Genomic DNA, 21,111 nt, shown 5'->3' with positions numbered 1-21,111 from the left:
GCTGTAACCTGGGGGGCTGCAGAGACCCGGAAGGGTTGCTCTGAGACTTGGCCGTGGGGTGGAGTCTCTGGGTTCTGTTGTGGGAGAGCCAAGAAGGTAGGGAGCCAGCCCCGCAAGCCCATCGCTTTCCTCAGCAACCCTGATGTTCTGAAAGAGCGTGGTGGAGCTGTGATCCTAGCTCCTTCTGGAAACTGTTTTCTTAGTTTTGAAAGCGATACATCGGGCAGCTCTCATTCTCCCCCTTTCTTTTTTCCTTTTCTCACCATATAGAAAATTGGAGCCTGCCCCTCGGCCCATAAGCCCTTGTTGGGAACTGAGAAGTGTGTATGGGGCCCAAGCTACTGGTGCCAGAACACAGAGACAGCAGCCCAGTGCAATGTGAGTAGCTCAGCAGACAGTGTCACCAGCCTGTCTTGCCCTGGGGTAGCCTGTGTGAGAATCCTGCTTTAATGGGAACCCAGTGATCAACTCTCCACCCTGCTCTTATGTTATCAGAAAGCTGAGGCCCAGAGAGGTGGTTAGGCTTACTCATGGTCCCCTAGAAAAGACAGGGTGAACTACACTCTTGTAGTGAAGGGTGGGGTGGATTTTTTTTTTTTTTTAGTATTTTTTTGCTTCTGCTTTGTTGCTTTTGTCTTCATTTCCCTTGTGACAGTGTCAGAGTTGTACAAGGTCACTCCAGGGATTGTACAAGGTCTGTGGGATTCATTGCCCAGAGCTTTGCCCAGGTCCTGTCCCCCGGGAACATGTTTGCCCTTGCTGAAGCCGGGCCCGAGCCCTCACTCAAGGCCCTGAGAACTGGCCCCTGCCCAGCAGCCCTAGGGCACTGTGGCCCTGGCCTGGCCTGGCAGCCACCAGTTGGGTGACTTGTGCTGCTTCCCTGGGTGGGGATGTTTGGTTCGGTCCCTGTTACTTAATGTTGCTTTGTGCAACTTTTCCTTCCTCACCGGGCTTCCCTGTGACCATGTCAGTGGCGGTTGTGTCATTTCGGACCACTGCAGGGAGGGGCAGGGGGCCCCCATTCTGGCCATGTCCAGCTCTTTCCTCCAGCTAGGCTCCAGCCCATCTCCACCGCCAGCCCCACCCCACAGCTGGTTCTGCTGCTGTCCTGGGGAAATGTGGGCCCGCTTCTCAAGGCCCGAGCTGGTGTGTAGCCTAACTCAGGCAAGGAGGTTCTGCCTGGGAGTTAGTGTGCAGGCTGCTAGCAGGATGCTGGGTGCCGGGTGCAGGTAGATGAAGGGTCCTGAGCCCTGCCTGCATGGGTACTCATCTGCAAACTGCTGCAGGCATCTGCTGCTCTGGACTCGTGCCTTAGAAGTTCCCAAAACTCTGATGGCCACGTGTTCCCTGTTTTTAAGTGAGATCCTGTCCTGGGTCTTCAGCATCTGGTGCCATCCAGCTGACCTAGGACAAGAGAACAGGTCCTGTTTTGGGGTGATATCTGATACATTGATGGGCTGGGAACGGAGTTTTTCATCCGAAGACTAAACTCAGCTTCCTCTCTCCTACCAGGCTGTCGAGCATTGCAAACGCCATGTGTGGAACTAGGAGGAGGAAGATTCCGTCTTGGCAGAAACCACAGCATTGGTTTTTTTCTACTTGTGTGTCTGGGGAAATGAACGCACAGATCTATTTGACTTTGTTATAAAAATAGGGCTCCCCCACCTCCCCCATTTCTGTGTCCTTTATTGTAGCATTGCTGTCTGCAAGGGAGCCCCTAGCCCCTGGCAGACATAGCTGCTTCAGTGCCCCTTTTCTCTCTGCTAGATGGATGTTGATGCACTGGAGGTCTTTTAGCCTGCCCTCGCATGGCGCCTGCTGGAGGAGGAGAGAGCTCTGCTGGCATGAGCCACAGCTTCTTGACTGGAGGCCATCAACCCTCTTGGTTGAGGGCTTGTACTGAGCCCTGACATGTGCTTGGGCACTGGTGGGCCTGGGCTTCTGAGGTGGCCTCCTGCCCTGATCAGGGACCTTCCCCCCTTTCCTGGGCCTCTCAGCTGAACAAAGCAGCAAAACAAAGGCAGTTTTATATGAAAGATTAGAAGCCTGGAATAATCAGGCTTTTTAAATGATGTAATTCCCACTGTAATAACATAGGGATTTTGGAAGCAGCTGCTGGTGGCTTGGGACATCAGTGGGGCCAAGGGTTCTCTGTCCCTGGTTCAACTGTGATTTGGCTTTCCCGTGTCTTTCCTGGTGATGCCTTGTTTGGGGTTCTGTGGGTTTGGGTGGGAAGGAGGCCATCTGTCTGAATGTAACCTGCTAGCTCTCCGAAGGCCCCGCGGGCCTGGCTTGTGTGAGCGTGTGGACAGTGGTGGCCGCGCTGTGCCTGCTCATGTTGCCTACGTGTCCCTGGCTGCTGAGGCGCTGCTTCAGCCTGCACCCCTCCCTTGTCTCATAGATGCTCCTTTTGACCTTTTCAAATAAATATGGATGGCGAGCTCCTAGGCCTCTGGCTTCCTGGTAGAGGGCGGCATGCCGAGGGGTCTGCTGGGTGTGGATTGGATGCTGGGGTGTGGGGGTTGGAAGCTGTCTGTGGCCCACTTGGGCACCCACGCTTCTGTCCACTTCTGGTTGCCAGGAGACAGCAAGCAAAGCCAGCAGGACATGCAGTTGCTATTAAATGGACTTCGTGATTTTTGTTTTGCACTAAAGTTTCTGTGATTTAACAATAAAATTCTGTTAGCCAGATCTGGGCCTAATGTTTCTGTGACCCTTCAGCTGGAAGAGTTTGTTCCTCTCTGATGAGCTCTGAGCCCATGACACCTTTGGGGCCCAGCACTCCCATGACCCATCTTGGCCAGAGAATGAAAGCAAAGTGGAAAAAGGAAAATCCCACCTCGTCCTCCCCAAGACTCAGGGCCAGCAGTAGGTCAGGCGCACCTGAAGGTCGGCTCTGCCCTTCACCTGCCCCTGTCCCTGCTCCCTAGAGGCCAGAGTCAGAGCACGTTGCCAGTTCCTTGAGAGTTGCCTTGATTTTTAAACAAACCATTCCAGAAACTTGTAGTGAGTACCAGTTAAACAAAACCAAGGGGAAACTATTGAGGGAATAACTTAATTTAAAAAAGGAACACACACAAACACTCCACATTCAAAACCCGAGGGAACGTCAGTCACTTCTGTTTATAAGCTGGGCACATTTGGGAAGCCAGTGAAATGGAGAGAATGCTTGTTCATTGACATTGACTTTCTTGTCCACGTGGGGATGCCACCTCCACCTGGACGTCCAGCAGGGATGTGGTGGAAATGTAGCGGGACTTGGACTGGAGTCGGGTGTCCGGCCAGCAGGGGATGTCCGCACTGGGCCTCCCTTGCGCCTGCTTAGCCGGAGGGGATGGTGCTTGCGGGGTGGAGCCGGGAGGGAGGAGGGCCTGTTTGGCCTCTTTCAGCTCAGCCTGAGCCAAGCTGGTCCCCAGACTCTTGGGCCCCAGTGACCCTCCTTACCTTGTCCTTAGATGCTTAACATTTTTGTTTGGTTTTCTTATAAAAATAACAGATCTTACGAAGGTAGAGGTCAGATGCTGAATGAGCGTCTGGTAAAAGTGGGATCTGAGCAGCTGATGCGGGCTGCCAGGGCCAAGCCAAGGTTGTCCCCCAGGCCTGGCCTTGGAGGGGCCCCCCCGACCGGCCCTGTCCCTGCCCTTGCTCCCTGGGAGGGGATGGTGGATGGGTGCTGCTCACACCCACGAGGCTTCCCTGTCTAGTCACAGCTCTGTGATCTCCAGGGGGGTCTCCATGATCACGTCACGAAGTTTGTGCAGGGGTGTGGATTTGGCGGATTCTGTGCGGGCGTTGCGCTCGAAGGCAGTGGCCTCGGCAGCGGTCAGCGTCTCCAGCGAGCGGCCCAGGCCCTTCTGGTCTTCCTCGGGCAGACTGTTGAGGTCGGTGGCCAGCAGCGTGCCCGTGCTGCCGTGTACCACATGGATCCCATCGGGCCCCTTGAGCTCCACTGGTGGCTTGTGGTGGAAGCGCAGGCTACCCTGCCCTGGGCTGTGGTCTCCTGGCTCCTCGTCCAGCTCAGTCTGGATCAGCTGCAAGAGGCCGGGACCCCCACATGCTCAGGGCCATGCCCAAGGGGTGAGCAGGTGGATGGCCCCAGAGACCCACTGGCTATGTGGCTGAACCTTGGGCTCCTACCGCAGCAGGCCTGTCAGACTCTGTTTCTCAAACTGCCTGCAAAGGGGAATCATGAATGCTTAAGTTGCTGCAGATGGGTTCTTGGGAGGATTGGCTTCTTGTGAAAAATCTGTGTGTGTGTGTGTGTGTGTGTATCGGCTTCTTGTGAAAATTGTGTGTGCGTGTGTGTGTGTAGACAGAGTCTCGCAGTGGCGCGATTTTGGCTCACTGCAATCTCCACCTCCTGACTTCAAGTGATTCTCCTGCCTCAGCCTCCCACATAGGTGGGATTACAGGCACGCCATGTTGGCCAGGCTGGTCTGGAACTCCTGACCTCAGATGATCCACCAGCCTCGGCCTCCCAAAGTGCTGGGATTACAACTGTGAGCCACCGCACCTGGCCTTTATTTATTTAGAGACAGGGTTTCTCTCTGTTGCCCAGGCTGGAATGCAGCAACGTAATCAAAGCTCAGTGCAGCCTCGGACTCCTGGGCTCAAGGGATCCTCCCATTTCAGTTTCCTGAGTAGCTGGGACTACGGGCGTGTGCCACCACACCTGGCTGAGAATCTTTAATTTTATGTATTAACTTTGGTGCTCTATAAACATCCTGGGATGCAACTGTGGTATCTGGGTTTGTTGCCAAATTGGCCTCAAGCAGATCACCTCTAATTGTGTCCAGGCAGAAAGTGTCAACAGGACAAGCTGCAGAGGATAAATAGGTGGGGTGGAGACTTGAAACTGGCACTGTTGTCCTCCTGTATGAGGCTATTCGACTAGCTTATTCCTGTTGAGAATATGGGCCCAGCTGGAAATTCGTTTTTAGGTAAAGCCTGACTTTTGTAAGTGTTGACATAATCATTACAGGCAAACATATGTAGGCCTATTTGACCCTGACGGCCAGTTTCTTTTCTTTCCTTTTTTTTTTTGAGACAGAGTCTCACTCTGTCACCCAATGGAGTGCAGTGGCATGGTCTTGGTTCACTTCAACCTCCGCCTCGTGGGTTCCAGCAATTCTCCTGCCTCAGCCCCCTGAGTAGCTGGGATTATAGGCGTCCGCCACCAGGCCCGGCTAATTTTTTGTATTTTTAGTACAGATGGGGTTTCGCCACGTTGGCCAGACTGGTCTCGAACTCCTGGCCTCAATTGATCCTCCCACTTCAGCCTCCCAAAGTGCTGGGATTACAGGTGTGAACCACCGCACCCAGCTGGGTTTCTTAAAGTGACATCACCCCCAAAGGTATGTTCTTGAGGTCTTCCTCTAATCGGAGAAAGACTGCCTTAGAGACTACCCAATTCCTGTGAAAGCCCCCAAGAGCCCAGAAAGCAGATCCTGCTGTCTGACTTCCTGGCCCCCACCCATTGCTGTCTTTGGTCCTGGCTGCAGAGCTCCAGAGACATAGAGAAGGACAGCAGGACAGCAAGAGACAGAGAGCATCCCCAGGCTGGGGCACAGCACACAGCTCCCGGCCACCCAGCCGGCTACCTCAGAGATGGAGGAGTGGCAGGAGGAGGCTTTTTGCACCATCCGCTGTGCAAAGAGCTTTTTGAGCCGCAGGTAATCCTCCAGGACCACCTTCAGCAGCGAGCCCTGGGGGAGGGAAAGGGTTAACCCCCACCAAGGCCCTCCCCTGCCTGCCCCGCCCCTCACCCACTCCCTCTGGGAGTAAGGGGTACACGGACATCTGATCCTGGTGATCCTAGGGCAGAGGATCAGCGGCAGAGCCTGGAGACAGTGGCCAGCCTGGACACAGGTGGACTCACTCCTGAGCCCTGCCCTTAAGGCCACCACAGGCTGGAGTAGCCCCCCATCAGCCCTGGTGTTCTCGCCCCAGTGGAGGGTGGGTCTAGCTGAGCCTGGAGGTCTCTACCACCCTGTGTTCTCTGGAGTGGGGTCCAACCTCAGCCAAGGGACTGGGTGCAGAGCCTGCAGGGAAGGCTCACCTTGATTGGCCCCTCACGAATGATCTGGCCCAGCTTGGCAATGTTGTCATACTCCTGGATGGCAGCCCGCAGGTATCGGTCGTCATCAGGCTTGACAGCTGCTGGCTCACGCCCAAAAGTTCCCTGGGGAGAGGGGATGTTAGCTGGAGCAGAGGCAGACCCCACACAAATGTACAAGGGAGGGGGCCACCCCTTAAAGAACCCAGCTTCTTGGCCAGAGGTTGCAAAGACCCAGCCCCTCCACCCCTGCCCCTTGTGATGCCTGACCGCCTCTGGCTCACGTGGGTGCGCGTGGGGCTGTTCCACAGGTCAGCGATCTCACTCAGGTTCTCCGGTAGGTCATCCTCATGCTCCGCCTGGGCGGCCAGCTCCAGGTTCCGACAGAAGGGATCCAGCCACACAGGGTTGGCTCTGCAGTTGGGGAGGGAAAAGGGTGGGGAGGGAGGGAAGGCTCGAGTAGACAGGTGCCCTTCCAGCCTCACCCCACATCCTGCCCATTTCCCTGGCCATATAGTGCCTTTCACTGACTTGGGGTGTGAGGCCCTGGTGCCTGTGGTGCATGCTCCCACCATAGGATCCTGCTGGAACCAGGACTGCATGTCAGTCTGGATTGCCTTTGGTGCAGAGGCTTCACCCTGCACCCACTGCCCAAAGCCTGCATCCCCTGGAACTTGAGGCCCACTGGGGTGGAGAGCCCCTGTCAGCCACGTGGTTTCTGAGGGTGGAGGGAGGGTGAAGGGAGGGTGGCCCGCCCACCAGGGAGCGCCCACAGCCTGGGTTTCGGCAGCCCCAGCGCTGGGAGACTGCAGCTCTCCCCATCTGGGTCCTGGCAGGACTCCCCACCGGGGAATGCGCAGGGCCAGTACCCCACTCACCCATCAAAGGAGTACTTGTTGGTGTTAGGCATGTCCATGATGTCAATGAAGCCACGATTCCCTGCAGGGAGAAGGGTTGGGGCATGGAGGGGAGGGGCATAGCCAGGGGTAGGGGTGGTGTTGGGGGGTGAGGGAGGATGGGGTGCGGGGCATGGTCCTGGGCCCAGTGAAGGGCCTGAGCCAGGCTTGTGAGGCTCCGGTGGGCACTCCAGGCCCCTAGCCCACTGCCTTCTCAACTGTGTCCCCACTATGGCCCTCACTTACCAGCTGAGCCAGCCACAATGGCCTTGAGCTTCCTCTTGTGTCTGGAGAGAAGCAGAGAGGGGCTGGTGAGGGGGGCCAAGCTGACGTCTCAGGCCCTGCCTGCCTCGTGGCCATCCGGGAGCAGGTGGTCGGCCCCCTGATGGCAGGGGTAGGGGACACTCACACAGTCCTGTAGTACCAGTTCATGAGGACAAAGAGCATGGCGGCCAGGAACAGGAGGATAGCCAGGACGATGATCGCCATCTGCGGGAGCAGGACCAGGGTGAGCCCAGGCAGTGGGGAGGGCGGCTAGGGCTGTGGGGCAGGGTCGCCAGGTACCTGCAGGGCAGACATGTCATCCGGCAGCCGGACAGAGATGGCAGGCTGCACGTCCAGGACGTTGTAGTTCCGGAAAAGATTCCGTAGCTGCTCCTTGTTCTCATCGATCATCTGGATCACCCTGGGCGAGGGGCAGGGGTCTCAGCTCTCCTCCTCAGCCATTCCCCCACCACCGACAGTCTGCTCTGCTCCTGCCTCAAGCCCCCAAAGTTCAACAACCCCAAGCCTTGCAAGATTGAGGTCCACCGGCTGGGACAGCTTTGTGTTTTACAAGGTTCCTCGAACCTTCATGTAGGATCCTGTTCCATCCTTACAGTGGATGGAGTACTCCCTTTTTTTTTTTCTTTTTGAGATGGAGTCTTGCTCTGTTGCCCAGGCTGGAGTGCAGTGTGGCATGATCTCAGCTCACTGCAAACTCCACCTGCCAGGTTTAAGCGATTCTCCTGCCTCAGCCTCCTGAGTAGCTGGGATTACAGGTGTGTGCCACCATGCCGACTAATATTTGTATTTTTAGTAGAGACGAGGTTTCTCCATGTTGGTCAGGCTGGTCTCGAGCTCCTGACCTCAGGTGATCCACCTGGCTTGGCCTCCCAAAGTGCTGGGATTACAGGTGTGAGCCACTGCGCATGGCCTGAATACTCCCATGTTACAGATGGGGAGAGGGAGGCTCAGAGGGACAGAGTTGCTCATACCCCCAAACTCTGCTCTGTCTCCTAGCCCTGCCCCAGTCTGGGAGATGGCCCCACACAGTGGGCCTGATGGTGTGGTCTGTGTCTCCTTCGGTGTGTCCCCTCCCCTACGCCAGGGCAGGGAGGCAGGCAGACAGACAGGCTGACAGTCCAAACACAGGCCCCGACTCACCGGTCCACGTCCAGGATGCGGTTGGTATCGCGGTTCACCACGTGGATAAGCAGTTCTGTCTGCGCAAAGTTCACCCGGCCCTTCTTGTCCACATGGAACTAGATGAGAAGGGGTATTGTAGGGTGTGGCCACCACAGCAGGGGGCCACAGGGATGGGCAGGCCTCTTTTAGGAACCCCTTCTGCCCTTCCCTGCAAATAGACCCTTCACTACTGAATGTTTGAATGTTTGCTGAGGACCAGGCACGGTGCCAATCACTTCATCCACACTTGGCCAGGTACTATTTATTATTGACCCCATTTTATGGAGGAGGAAACTGAGGCCCAGAGACCTGGGAGAACTTTATCAAAGCTGCACTGATAGGAAATGACTAAGTAGGGACTATACTGCCTTTCACGCCCTGGCCTTTGCACAATGCCCTGTCTCTCCTTGTGGCCTGGCCTCCCCTTCCTTCTCCCTCCACTGCCCCGGCGCCGGGTGGGCCCATGAGGCACCTGCACGTCGTCAGTATTGACAATGGCCCCAGTGATGTTGGAGAGCAGGTGGATGAACTCCTCCTCGAAGCCGCGCACACGGTCGGGGATCTCGTTAATGACGATCTTGACGCGCTGGTCGTCCCTCAGGATGTAGATGCCGACGATGGCTGTGTCGTTGTGGCCTGCCAGGTCTTGGGCCACAATGTCCACCACGAAGTAGCCGGGGCTGTAGGCCATGAAGAGGTCGAAGGTGCGCAGAATGCCGTCCATGCTCCCTGCAGGAAGCCCGAAGGCGGGGTACGGCTCAGAGACTCAGTGCCCCGAATCCCCGGGAAGGGGCATGAGCCCTGGGGTAGGTGGGCACATCTAGGGGAGGCGGCACAAATGCCCACAGGGCACAGCAGGGAGCAAAGGTGACACGCAAGTGGGAACGATGCCCATCTGAAGTGGAAATGGCTCGGGTCTCAGCCGGTTATCATCACAGGGGAGTGCGGATGACAAGTTTGTGACTCTGTTGTCCCATGCTAGGGTGCAAAGGACCATTTCTGAGCCCCCTGAGTGTCTGTTTCTCCTCTCTCTTTCAAACACATGTACCTCAGAATTCCACAAATAAGCCCGGGTGTGGTGGCTCACGCCTGAATCTCAACACTTTGGGAGGCTGAGGCGGGCAGATCACTTGAGGCCAGGAGTTTGAGACTAGCCTGGCCAACATGATGAAACCCCATCTGTACTAAAAATACAAAATCTAGCCAGGCATGGTGGTGCATGCACCTAATCCCAGCTACTTGGCAGGCTGAGGCAGGAGAATCACTTGAATCCAGGAGGCAGAGGCTGCAGTGAGCTGAGATTGCACCACTGCATTCCAGCCTGGGCAACAAACAGAGTGAGAGTCTATCACCAAAAAAAAAAAAAAAAAGGAAAAAGAAAACAACATCAAAACCCATAGAAGAGAGATGGTCAGGTGGTACAGCATAGTCTTCTCCTAAAAGACAATAGATTGGGCTCAAAATTTGTCACTTTCTAGCTGCGTGACCTCAAGCAAGCTACTGAGCCTCTATGTGCCTTGATTTATTAAAATAAGAGCAGTGAGAGCTCAGAGGACAAAGGGATGGTGTCTGCTTGTGTAACTGGATGAGGTGGCACATGAACTAGACCTTGAAGGGTGGGGGAGGGATATCCGAAGGCAAAGAAGGGGTCAAAATGGCATTCCAGGCAATGAAGGCAGAGGGGTCAAAGGCCAGGGGAGAATGGGAGAGAGCAGGCCGTGGGGATGCTTAGCAGCTTAGCTAGGCTGGGCACAGGGCCCTTAAGGATAGCAGGTGACTGTGGAACAGAAAGAGGGATTAGGAGGAATATCTAGTGAGCCTTGAATGCCAGGCCACAGACGAGGCATACAGAGGAGGAGCCTTTAGATGGAGAAGAAGGGGGAAGGGGTTGGGGCTGGGAGTAAAGTAATGGGACACCCACAGGGGCATCTTCTAGAGCCTGACCCAGAGGGTCTCAGCCATCCACACAGGTCAGTGCACAAGCAAACATGCACATCCATAGATATAAGTGTGAGCTTTGAATCCTGGTGCCCCAGTCCTAACACAATGCCTGACATAGGGGAAGGCGATGTGCGCAACTGAAAAAACAGGCAGATATTATGGGAGGGAGAGTGGGAAGATGGGTAGGTGGACAGATGAATGAAAGCAGGATGGATGGACAGATGGAAGAAAGGATGGATGGAAGAGACAGATGGACGGATGGAAGGATAAAATAAGGGATGGACAGATGGATGGAAGGATAGATGGACAGCCAGAAGTGTGGATACATGGATGGACGGATAAGTAATGGATAGATGAGTTGAAAAGAAGAGAGAATGAAAAGAAAGGGCTGGTGGGTAGATGAAGAGGTGGATAGGTGGATACACTGGAGAACGGATTGCTGAATAGGTGGATGAATAGGATTGGTGTGGCTGGCTGGGGGGCCACCCATATCCTGTGGTGCTCCCACAGACCCCATCTCCCCCCAGATGACAGTCCTTGCAGTGACTGAGAGGTCATGGCTAGAGGCCACTCATGTGCTGCCAGGCCCTACCCATGGTGAAGACCTGGCCCACATCTTCAGAGTCGTTGGCAAGGGCCCGGAAGTAGTGGATGGCCAGAATGCTGTAGAAGACAAGGCTGTTGTTGCCAATGTCTGCATCCAGGGCCAGCACCTGGATCAACTCTGAGCCCACCTTGGCGTCTGTGGCCACCCCTGCAGGAAGAGGCAGGTGGTGTAAGTGGCAGGGCAGGGGCCACCCCACACCTCGTGCCCAGGCTCCAGTCCCTGCACCTGCAGTGTACTCAGCCTTGGTGAAGCGTGGTGGCTGGTCGTTGATGTCCTCTAGCACAACGCGCACCTCCTGCAGCGTGAGGTCAGCAACCAGGTCGAGGGTTGGGGAGGGTCCACGGGGAGGTGTCCAGCTGCGATTGCTGGAGGCCTTGACGATGAAGGAGAAGATGGCTTCTCGCTCCCGGTCCAGGTCCCGCAGCACCAGCAGATGCCCATCGGGCTGCAGATGGAAGTTCTTCTCTTCGTTGCCGGCTGAGGGTGGGATCATGGCACAGGGTGAGGGGGCAGGGCCAGGAGCAGGGCATATGTGGGTCATCTCTAGCCCCAGGGTAATCAGGGCACTAGCTCTGTCTGGCCCCACCTGCGATGAAGTAGTACACGATCGCGTTGGGGCCCTCATCTGCATCCACTGCGCCTGTCACGTTGCCCACGAGGGTGCCGCGTGGTGAGTGCTCAGGCACTGTCAGCAGCTGGTACTGGGGGCTGCCTTTCTGCAGAGGGAGGGGGATGTCACCACATGGGGCCAAGGGAAGACCCGAGCTTCCAGTCCCTGTTTCAGGGCCCTGGGCAGTGACTTTGTAGGTGCTGAGGGAGTTTACTGTCCAGGCCTTATGGGGTGAGTAGAACCGTTGTAACCTCAAGGGAGCAAAGCATGGCCCGCGGACCTGAGCTCTGCCCTCACGGAGTGTTGCCCAGAACCCAAATGAGTGCTTAAGTGAGAGAAGCACACACGTTGCTCTTATATGCACATGCATGTGTATGCACTCACACTCAGCAGTCGCCAAGGAACATCACATCCCATGTGCACACAAGAAGAAAAAACAACCATGTCAGAGAGTTGGAGTCCACAGGAGGGGCCCTCAGCCTTGCTGTCAGATTTCATGTCAGCCCTATATCAATAAATCAGAGCTGGGCGGGGCGTAGTGGCTTATGCCTGTAGTCTCAGCATTTTGGGAGGCCAAGGCAGGAGTTTGAGACCAGCCTGGCCAACATGGCAAAAACCCGTCTCTACTAGAAATACAAAAATTAGCTGGGCATGGTGGCGGGTGCCTGTAATCCCAGCTACATGGGAGGCTGAGGCAGAAGAATCACTTGAACCCGGGTGGAGGTTGCAGTGAGTCAAGGTCATGCCACTGCACTCCAGCCTCGGCAATGGAGCGAGACTCTGTCTCAAAAAAAAAAAAAAAAATCAGAACTGATTTTCATGCTTTGTGTGTGTGTATGTGTGTGTGCAGGCAAAGACAAGGCTATCAGCTCCATGAGTCAGGCATTTTGGTCTGCCTTTTTTTTTTCCAGCGCTCAATATAGCTCAATATAGTGTAACACAGCTGCTCAATAAATAGTTGTTCTTGCATGAAGTGCATGCAGACATGTTTCCGTGTCTAGCCAAATGTGTATTCTGGCACAGTGTATATAGGAGAGTGTGTGCTTGCAGGCAGGTGAGTCCCTGTGTGGGTGTGACCAGCGCAGGAGGTGGGCAAGCTCACTGGAGGCCTCACGAAAAGGGGTTCGTTGTCATCGATGTCCTCCAGGGCCACCTGCAGCGGCTGCATAGTCTCGTATGGCACTGGCTGGCCCAGGTCGCTGGCCACCAAGATGAGCTAGGAGCGGAAGAGCACAGTCAGAGGAAAAGACTGGGAGAGGGGATTGGCTTGGGGACTTCCCGGTGGCCAGTTCCCCTAGAGACTTTCCAGGAGGCAAGGTGCAAGACCCGCCCCCAGAAGAAAGCCCCGCCCCAGACCCCGCCCCTCGCACCGGGCCCCGCCCTTACGCTGTACACCGCCTGCGACTCGCGGTCCAGGCGCTGAGCAGTCTGGATGAGGCCGCTGATTGGGTCGATGGTGAAGAACTCCCAGTCCCGGTTGCCCGCTGTCTTCAGGAAGCTGTAGCGCACCGCCCCGTTGAGGCCCTCATCCTTGTCCGTGGCGTAGACCTCGTACACGTTGGAGCGCAGCGGGATCTCCTGTGGGGAGCATGGGGAGGAAGGCTCCTGGACCCCTGAAAGAATCTCAGCTCCTAGGCCCTGAGGGAGCCCTTGCTCTTTCTCCTGCGGTAGCAGAATGTCCTCAACAACTTACAGCACCCGCCAGGAGCGCCTGCCTGCTCGGCTGGATTCTCCTGGATTCTGGGCTTCTGCTAGCTGTTGTCCCTCTTCTCTCCTCCCCAACCCAAGCTAAGGCCATTGCACTGACAGTCCAGCCTGAGAACCACATGCTTCAAGCCTTCCCAGGGTGACCATCTTCCCAGGAGCTGCCTCCGCCCTTCCAGTCCCATTCATTGCATGCTGAGGTTTTGGGGACAGAGGGGATCTAAGTGCTGAGGCCACAGCCACCCTTTGTCCTGTATCAGTCTTGCTCTCTCTGCTACCCCAAACACAGGAATTCTGGGTGTCCCCAAACAACACCATCCATCCAATGGGGTACCTGAAAATGGGGGGGACACAGGCAGGGTGACATGGTGGATAGGATAGGGGTTGGCCATCAGGGTCCAGTCTGTTACTAACCTGCCTGGAACCTGGACTTGCCACCTCACTTCCCTGAGCCTCAGTCTCCTGAACGCTGTTGAGCTAAGTCCAAGATCTCGAAACCTCATTGAAATCATACATTGACCCATGACAAGGCTGCCCAGGGAAAAAGAAAGGGCACGTTTCTTTGCTTTTAGTTGAAAAATGATCAGCTCAGCATGGTTTCATTGTTTATCTCATGGATCATGACAACTGAAAGTTCTAAATGGCAGTTACGTCTAATTAATAACAAGTAGGATGACATATAATTAATACATGCTGATTGTTCAGGAGACATAAATCTTTCCAAATGCAAAGCCCTTGAAGGGAAAGTGTTCATAAATGGGGCTTTTGGTGTGAAAAAGGACTAGATTATTATTAATTTGTACCCTGCCTCATTCCACAAAAGAGATTTAATGCAGGGGACAAGAATACATAAATTATAACAGGATTGATCAAGTTAAAAAACTAGAGTAAAGAAAAAAATTGGTCAGGAAGATGAAAGCTGAGGGGTGGGAAGCAAGGTGTAAGCCCTGTCCCTGCAGGGTCACTCGAGATGGCCTGACCACTCTGAAAGAGCAAAGCAGAGCAAAGAGGACCGACTGCTCAATCACTGCCGATGAGACACTAGACACAAGGTAAAAAAGCAAAGCACCTGGTAAAGGCACAATGCTTCTTTGAGCTTAGCCTTGGGAGAGTTTTCTCCCGCAGGACCTCAAAGAGGAGACAGAGTGACATGATGGACTTAGCACGGACATTCTGAGATGTGGAGCCTGGGTGGAGTTTGGGGGACAAAGAACAAGTGGGAGACATTCTGATGGTGCCACTACAGAGCACTTTGGGCCTGTGTGCTTAGAAGAAAGGGGGAGAGCAGAAGACAAAGGAATACTTCCCCTATCTTTATATGGCAATTTAGACCGAGAAGTGGAAGACCTGGAAAGATTCCAGAACCTTGCCACTTCCCCTCATTTCTTATTTTGATGCTCATCTTCAGCTCCTAGGCTGTCTCCACACTGTATCAGCAGGAACAACAGACAGACGGAAGGGGCGTGTGTGTTTATTCTGAGACAAGTATGGGGGAAGTGGGTTGTGGAGGAGTCTGTCCTTTTTGGTAGACATCTAGGAGCAAGAGATGGAGTATTTACTTATTAGTCCTGTTTTGCACAGGAAAAAATAGACTTACAGAAAACAGACTTACAGAAGTCACTTGCTCAAAGTCATTGGGCTGATAAGCGATAGAGTTAGACTTCAACTAAAGATTTTTTTTTTTTTTGACAGAGTCTCATTCTGTTGCCCGGGCTGGAGTGTAGTGGTGTGATCTTGGCTCACTGCAACCTCTGTCTCCCGGGTTCAAGCGATTCTCCTGCCTCAGCCTCCCGAGTAGCTGGGATTACAGGCATGCACCACCATGCCCAGCCTTTTTTTTTTTTTGCCTTTTTAGTAGAGATCGGGTTTCACTATGTTGGCCAGGCTGGTCTCGAACTCCTGACCTCAAATGTTCCACCTGCCTTGGCCTCCCAAAGTGCTGGGATTATAGGCGTGAGCCACTGCACCTGGCCAAACCAAAGATCTTTTGCTAGCACAGCCCATATAGTAACCACTGTTCAATACTGCCCTGTGTGGCACTGGGTAGGTCTGCTTCCTTCTCCGGCCTCAGTTTTCCCACCTTTACAAACTTTTATTTAATTAAAAAAGTTTTTTTTTTTTTCCTGGAGCTACTTTCCTGAAGCCAAGTTTCCCCACCTTTAGAGTAGGGTGCTTCCACTCTTCTAGGCCACAGCTGGAAGAAGGAAATACTGGTGGGCAGGAGGCCCTGGGGGCAGGAGTACCTCTCTGATGTGGAGGATGGTGCCGTTGGGTGGGCGCACAAAGACAGGGCGGTTGTCATTGACGTCGATGACCTCCACCAGGAGCATGGTGGTGCCCCAGAGTGGGGGCTCTCCACCATCTGTGGCCACCACGGTCAGATTGAACCTCTCGTAGGACTGCAGTGGCCGCTGTGTGGTCACCAGGCCCGAGTCCATGTCCACATGGAAGGCCTCTGGCAGTGGGAGCAGGAGAGTAGCTCTGGTTGAGACATCCTTCCCACGCTTCCCTCTACTCCTGGCCTGGGCTGGCAGGCCTGCCCCTCCCACCCCCCAAGGCATCATGGGTGTCCAAGGAAGGCCACATACCCACGCCAGGGCCCTCAAGTGAGTAGGTCAACTCTCCATTGGGACCTTCATCCTGGTCAGTGGCCATCATGGTGATGACCGAGGTGCCCGCCGGCTCATTCTCATACACGCTTGTGCTGAACTGGGGCTTGGAGAACTGTGGCCGGCAGTCATTGACATCCAGCACTTGGATCACCACCTGGGTGGATGGAGGTCAAGGCCAAAGGTAAGGAGCAGGATGGGGTAGCCTCAGCGGACCTGGTCATGCAGGAGTAAGCCTGGATAGAGGAAGGACAGGCACCAGCCTGGGAGGGAGGTAATGTCTTCTAATGTGTTGGAGTCTGACTTGAAGCAACTTATTTAACCCCCTGAGCCTCAGTTTCCTTGGTTGCACAATCCTAGATCCTTGGCACAGTGCGTGGCTCAAGTAAACACTCAACAACTAGAACAGTGGTTAACAGGTAATCTGCACCTGGGCCCTGAAGCAGAAACCCCTTATCCCCTCACACCTCCTACTTTATTCCTTGCTGCTCCCCACAGTGGCCCTATAAATCTGGCTCTAATCTCTATCCCTTAGTGCTGGATTGGTGGCATTCCTCCATTCCCCAAGTTTCTCTTGACTGCGATTTGTGTCTGGCCTGAGACTTGGCTTCCCTGGCTGACCCCCCAGCCCAGGGCAGGTCTTACAGACACAGCAAACCATGGGGCCTTTGTTCCCTGGCTGCTGGGAGCTGCCTGAACTGCATCCTCATCAGAGCCCTTGACAGCAGTGACTTCATTATTTTTTTTCGATGGAGTTTCGCTCGTCGCCCAGGCTGGAGTGCAATGGCGCAATCTTGGCTCACTGCAACCTCCACCTCCTGGGTTCAAACGATTCTCCTGCCTCAGCCTCCCAAGTAGCTGGGATTACAGGCACACACCACCACGCCTGGCTAATTTTTGTATTTCTAGTAGAGATGGGTTTTCACCATGTTGGCCAGGCTGGTCTTGAACTCCTAACCTCAGGTGATCCCCCCGCCTCGGCCTCCCAAAGTGCTGGGATTACAGGCATGAGCCACCAAGCTCCGGCCAGCAGCCGTGACTTTAAAGATCCCCTTTCAGTGCACAAAGCACTTTCAAACCACCTCATGTCCCCAATTGCACATCTGCACCCTCCTTTGCAGATTTGACAATGGAGGCTCAGAGAGGTTGACTGACAAAGGCAGTGTGCTCAGCTCATGGAACTTGAGTCTTCTGGCCCCAAATGCTGTGTTTTTCCCAACACAGCACATGCATATGTGACAGGGATGAGGTTTGGATATGTGCATGTGTTCCCAGCCCTTTCTCTCTACCTGCCAAAGAGAAGTGGTCTTGGCCCATTCAGCTGTTCACACCCCCGACCTTTCAAGAGAGTTTCCTTTGGATGATGAGATTATTGTGAGGGAGAAGTGAGTACTGCATACAGAAAGATAGGCCTGCCAAAGACAGAAGGGAGGAGAGAGAAAGAGGAAGCAAAACCTTGAGGCCTGGGACTTTGCATAGAAAAGGGGATTGAGAGCTGAGAGGGTGAGATGCTGGCCTCAGAACAGCTGTGTGGACACTGGAATGAGAATGGGGTTATGACTTGGAGCCCTCATTAGTATTCTTTAAGAGACATAAATAGGCCGGGCTCGGTGGCTCACATCTATAATCCCAGCACTTTGGGAGGCCGAGGTGGGCGAATCACCTGAGGTCGGGAGTTCGAGACCAGCCCGACCAACATGGAGAAACCCCGTCTCTACTGAAAATACAAAATTAGCCGGGTGTGGTAGCGCATGCCTGTAATCCCAGCTACTTGGGAGGCTGAGGCAGGAGAATCGCTTGAACCTGGGAGGTGGAGGTTGTGGTGAGCCGGATCACGCCATTGCACTCCAGCCTGGGCAACAAGAGTGAAGTGAAACTCCATCTCAAAAAAAAAAAAAAAAAAAAGAGAGAGAGAGACATAAATAAAGATGATTCCTTTATAATTATGTTTGGTTTCTGGACTGTGTTTCTTTCAATGGGACACTATGGTGATACTGGGCCATGTGGAGCCCCAGGCATTATTTGGGTTACACCCAGGTATGTTTAGCTGCTTATTTGCCAAAATATTTTGCCAAATAGCAGTTTGGCAAAGATTTCTCCCAGAGGGTCCCTGTCTTCCTAAGCCACAGCCATTGTAACCCATCCAGTTACCCTCTTGCCTTCTCCTTTCTGTCACTGTGTCTCAAAGGGGACCGGGGGGCTCTGCTCCCAGTCTGCAGCAGTCCACTTGCTAGAGGCTTTGCTTGTTGCCTCCACAACCCCAGTCCCTGTCGTCCCTGGCCCAGGTTGGCACCTCTCACCTGCACTGAATTTTCACGACGGTTGCTGGCTACATCCCCAGGGTTGTCTTTGGCCAAGGCAGTCAGGATATAGTGGTCCTTCTTCTCCCGGTCCAGAGAAGACAGCACATAGATGTCACCCTAATAGGGGGAGGGTGGCTTTAGGTCCTTCAATCATTCAAAAGATATTTATTGAGCACCTACTATGGCCAGATGCTGTTATGGGCTCTGGAGATTTGACACTGAACAAAAGAGACAATAACCTCTGCCCCCAGCAAGCTCCCATTCTAGGGGCTCTTCTTGCTCTCACTACCCCAACCTACCTGGGGATGGGGTGACCAGCCCAGCCTGGAGCTACCTGCCTGACCAGGAACTAGCATATAGTAGGTACCCCATAAATATGCAGTTGTCTTAATGCCAGGCCTGGAGCCATGTCTGATGGCTCATACCAAGCAGGAAGGAGTGAACTCCGCTGAAAGGGCAGAGTGCCAGAAGATGTGGACAGAGCAGGGCAGTGGGAGGCAAAGTCCAGTTCCAGCCCCAGCAACTGGGGAAGGCCCTGCCTGACCAACCAGCCCTAGGCCACGGGGCTCTCTCTCTATACTGAAAATAACAGCTTTGAACCAATTAGCAGACATTTGAATCATCACCCATCTTTTCTCCTGAATTTCTGGTCTTCCACAAGTCTGAGATTCAAGGAAGTGTGTGGGAGGCACCCTTTGGGGCATCCTCCCTTCCCCAGCACTGAGTATATGGCCATGTATACAGTAGGTGCTCAGACACTGTGCCCACTTTCTGCAGTGCTTCCCCTGCTTCTTTTCTGACTATCTCAAAAAGAAGCCCCATGGACTTCAATCATGCTTTTTTAGTGTGGAGAGGACACATCTCAGATGTTGTCCCACAAAGGGCTCATTCCAAAAGACTTGGCCACTTCCTTCAACATCTGTTGAGACAGAAAGGCCACAGTCTACCAAATGTCTGGGACTCTGAGAACAGGGTTTGCTGACTTGGCTAAAGAACCTCTGGGGCTGCAGATGTCCAGGTGACAAGACCCAGAGGGATTACTACAATACTTTTGGTGGCTGCTCAGTCTCTAACCCTGGGTCCTTCCCACTTCCAAATTCCAGGCCCTCCATCACTGCTCACCGTGGTGGGGTTGATGGCAAACTTGCTCTCTCCATCTCCAAGGCTGTACTCAATGAGTGCAAAGTTGCCTGAGTCAGCATCAGTGGCAGTGACTGTCAGGATGATTGTGCCCACAGGCACATCCTCAAAGACAGCCTCCTGGAGCCCAGGGGGCAGGGAGAGAGAGTAGGCCAAGGTCAGTCCCAGAGCCCGAGCACAGCCCTAGAACTCACTGATGCAGGCATCAAGCTGCTCGTGGGCTGGGCACTCCCAGGGGGCTTAGAGGCTGGCAGGGTGGGAGAGGAAGATGCCCAAAGACCCCAAGGAATGGGCACAGGTCCTGGACCCAGCCTGTGGCCTGGCCACCCACCTGGTAGGAGGGCTGGTCAAAGATGGGGTTGTTGTCATTGATGTCCACGATTTCCAGGTAGACAGGGATCTCAGCTGCCCGGGGCGGGGACCCGTTGTCTGAGGCCCTCACAGTAAAGTTGAGCCAGTGCACCTCCTCATAGTCCACTGTCCGGTTGGCAATGACCTTCCCTAAGACACAGAGGCCCCCACTGCCATTTTGGCCACTCCTCATTCATGGCAGCTCTCCAAAGTATGAGGAGAAAGACCTGGACTCCGAGGGGCAGCTGTGGTCACTTGAAGGAGGGTGGTCGGGCAGCACCACCCAGTTGCAGGGCACACGGCAGGGAGGGACTGGTGTCCAGTTTTTCTTATGGAGGGTGAAAAAGCTTCTCCCAGTCACAGGAATGAGCATCAACTAGCCCAGGACCTGAGACACCTCCTTCTTGGCCTTCCTGCTCCCTCGGTGGTACTAATAGTAGGAGCTTGGGTGGTGGGGTATCCCAGGTTTCCGGCAGACATCAAGAGGCTTCCATCCCAACCCAGGAGTAAGCACTCTGTCCCTTCCCCTGGTTTGGGCATCTGGAATCTGGCATGGAATGCTGGCCATCTTGGATCTGGCCCAGTCCACTGAGGGGCCACAGAGGGGCTGTGGTCTCTCTTGGGGACTAAGCAAGCAGAGATATATGTCCCCCAGCCCTCCTCTGACAGATTTCTAACCTACCTGCCGAGGAGTCCTCCAGCTGGACATACCCTGGGGGCACCAGGTCCAGCAGGGTGTAGGTGACCAGCCCATTAAGGCCCTTGTCAGGGTCCACGGCTGCCACAGCAATGAGTGTGGTCCCAGGGGTGGCCCCCTCCAGGATCCGCTCCATGTAGTAGGTGATCCCAAAGGGCTTGAACTGGGGCGTATTGTCATTGACGTCCAGGACGTTGACAGTCAGCTTGGCTGTGGTGGAGGCAGGGAGTGAGGGAGAGGGGAAGGACACCAGTGTGGCTGGGCCAGGCCTTCCTTAGCCTCAGCCAAGCCGGGTGAGCATGGCAGCATCCCACAGCCCCCTAGAGGCTGCCTGAGGATTGACCTGACCCTCAGGCTGCAGCACAGGAGGCTTTCCAGTGGTGTGCTCACTTGCTGTTCCATAAGAGGAAGGGCTAGGTGACCCTGGTGGAGCCCTCGGCCCTTCCTGTGCCCCGGTTTCCTAAATTGCTCAATGAGAAAGGGCAAGATAATCTTTAAGACCCTAGATCCTGTCTGAGCTGTATGTATCCCCTCTATGTAACCGGCCTGGGCCCTTAACCATCTGAGCCTCTGACATGGAAGAGATGACCAAGTCTGCCCTTCCTTCCGGAAAATGTGGGCTTCTGGGCTGTGAAGATAAGCAGTCATCATCTGCCAGGCCTGGCTTCCCCTATAGCAGCTGTCTGTACCTCATGGCCGAGGCAACTTGAGGCCACCCCATCCCCACTTCCCCCACTCAACTCTCGCTCTGC

The 21,111-nt window shown here is 54.5% G+C and overlaps 2 protein-coding genes across 7 annotated transcripts in view; one reads left to right on the top strand and one right to left on the bottom strand.

Moving 5' to 3' along the window:
* PSAP (prosaposin) overlaps positions 1-2,691 on the top strand; it is a 35,001-nt gene extending 32,310 nt beyond the window's left edge. Inside the window, exons 13-14 of the mRNA XM_003312619.6 lie at positions 271-378; positions 1,513-2,691. Coding sequence (XP_003312667.1) covers positions 271-378; positions 1,513-1,548 — 144 coding nt within the window. The 3' untranslated portion in view covers positions 1,549-2,691. The remainder of the gene's footprint in view (positions 1-270; positions 379-1,512) is intronic.
* A 350-nt stretch (positions 2,692-3,041) lies between these two features.
* The window catches only part of CDH23 (cadherin related 23), a 419,047-nt gene continuing 400,977 nt past the window's right edge, over positions 3,042-21,111 (bottom strand). For 2 of the 6 annotated variants that reach the window (XM_054659691.2, XM_063781882.1), the window contains 21 exons: positions 20,345-20,569; positions 19,643-19,812; positions 19,294-19,431; positions 18,169-18,288; positions 15,848-16,025; positions 15,503-15,714; positions 12,942-13,133; positions 12,658-12,771; positions 11,532-11,661; positions 11,171-11,422; positions 10,931-11,092; positions 8,870-9,126; positions 8,377-8,474; positions 7,516-7,636; positions 7,361-7,440; positions 7,198-7,238; positions 6,934-6,994; positions 6,340-6,469; positions 6,059-6,181; positions 5,601-5,705; positions 3,042-4,031 (listed from right to left, as the gene is read on the bottom strand). In XM_054659691.2, the coding sequence (XP_054515666.2) occupies positions 3,705-4,031; positions 5,601-5,705; positions 6,059-6,181; positions 6,340-6,469; positions 6,934-6,994; positions 7,198-7,238; positions 7,361-7,440; positions 7,516-7,636; positions 8,377-8,474; positions 8,870-9,126; positions 10,931-11,092; positions 11,171-11,422; positions 11,532-11,661; positions 12,658-12,771; positions 12,942-13,133; positions 15,503-15,714; positions 15,848-16,025; positions 18,169-18,288; positions 19,294-19,431; positions 19,643-19,812; positions 20,345-20,569 (3,236 nt within the window). In that variant the 3' untranslated portion in view covers positions 3,042-3,704. Of the gene's footprint in view, positions 4,032-5,600; positions 5,706-6,058; positions 6,182-6,339; positions 6,470-6,586; positions 6,729-6,933; positions 6,995-7,197; positions 7,239-7,360; positions 7,441-7,515; positions 7,637-8,376; positions 8,475-8,869; positions 9,127-10,930; positions 11,093-11,170; positions 11,423-11,531; positions 11,662-12,657; positions 12,772-12,941; positions 13,134-15,502; positions 15,715-15,847; positions 16,026-18,168; positions 18,289-19,293; positions 19,432-19,642; positions 19,813-20,344; positions 20,570-21,111 lie in introns of those variants that run through there. The other 4 variants (XM_054659692.2, XM_063781883.1, XM_016918521.4 and 1 more) reach the window with 3 other exon arrangements.

Source organism: Pan troglodytes, chromosome 8 (assembly GCF_028858775.2).
Source record: "Pan troglodytes isolate AG18354 chromosome 8, NHGRI_mPanTro3-v2.0_pri, whole genome shotgun sequence".
Classification (NCBI taxonomy): Eukaryota; Metazoa; Chordata; class Mammalia; order Primates; family Hominidae; genus Pan; species Pan troglodytes.
Note: the sequence above shows the minus strand (reverse complement) of the source record. Positions and strands in the feature narration are given on the sequence as shown.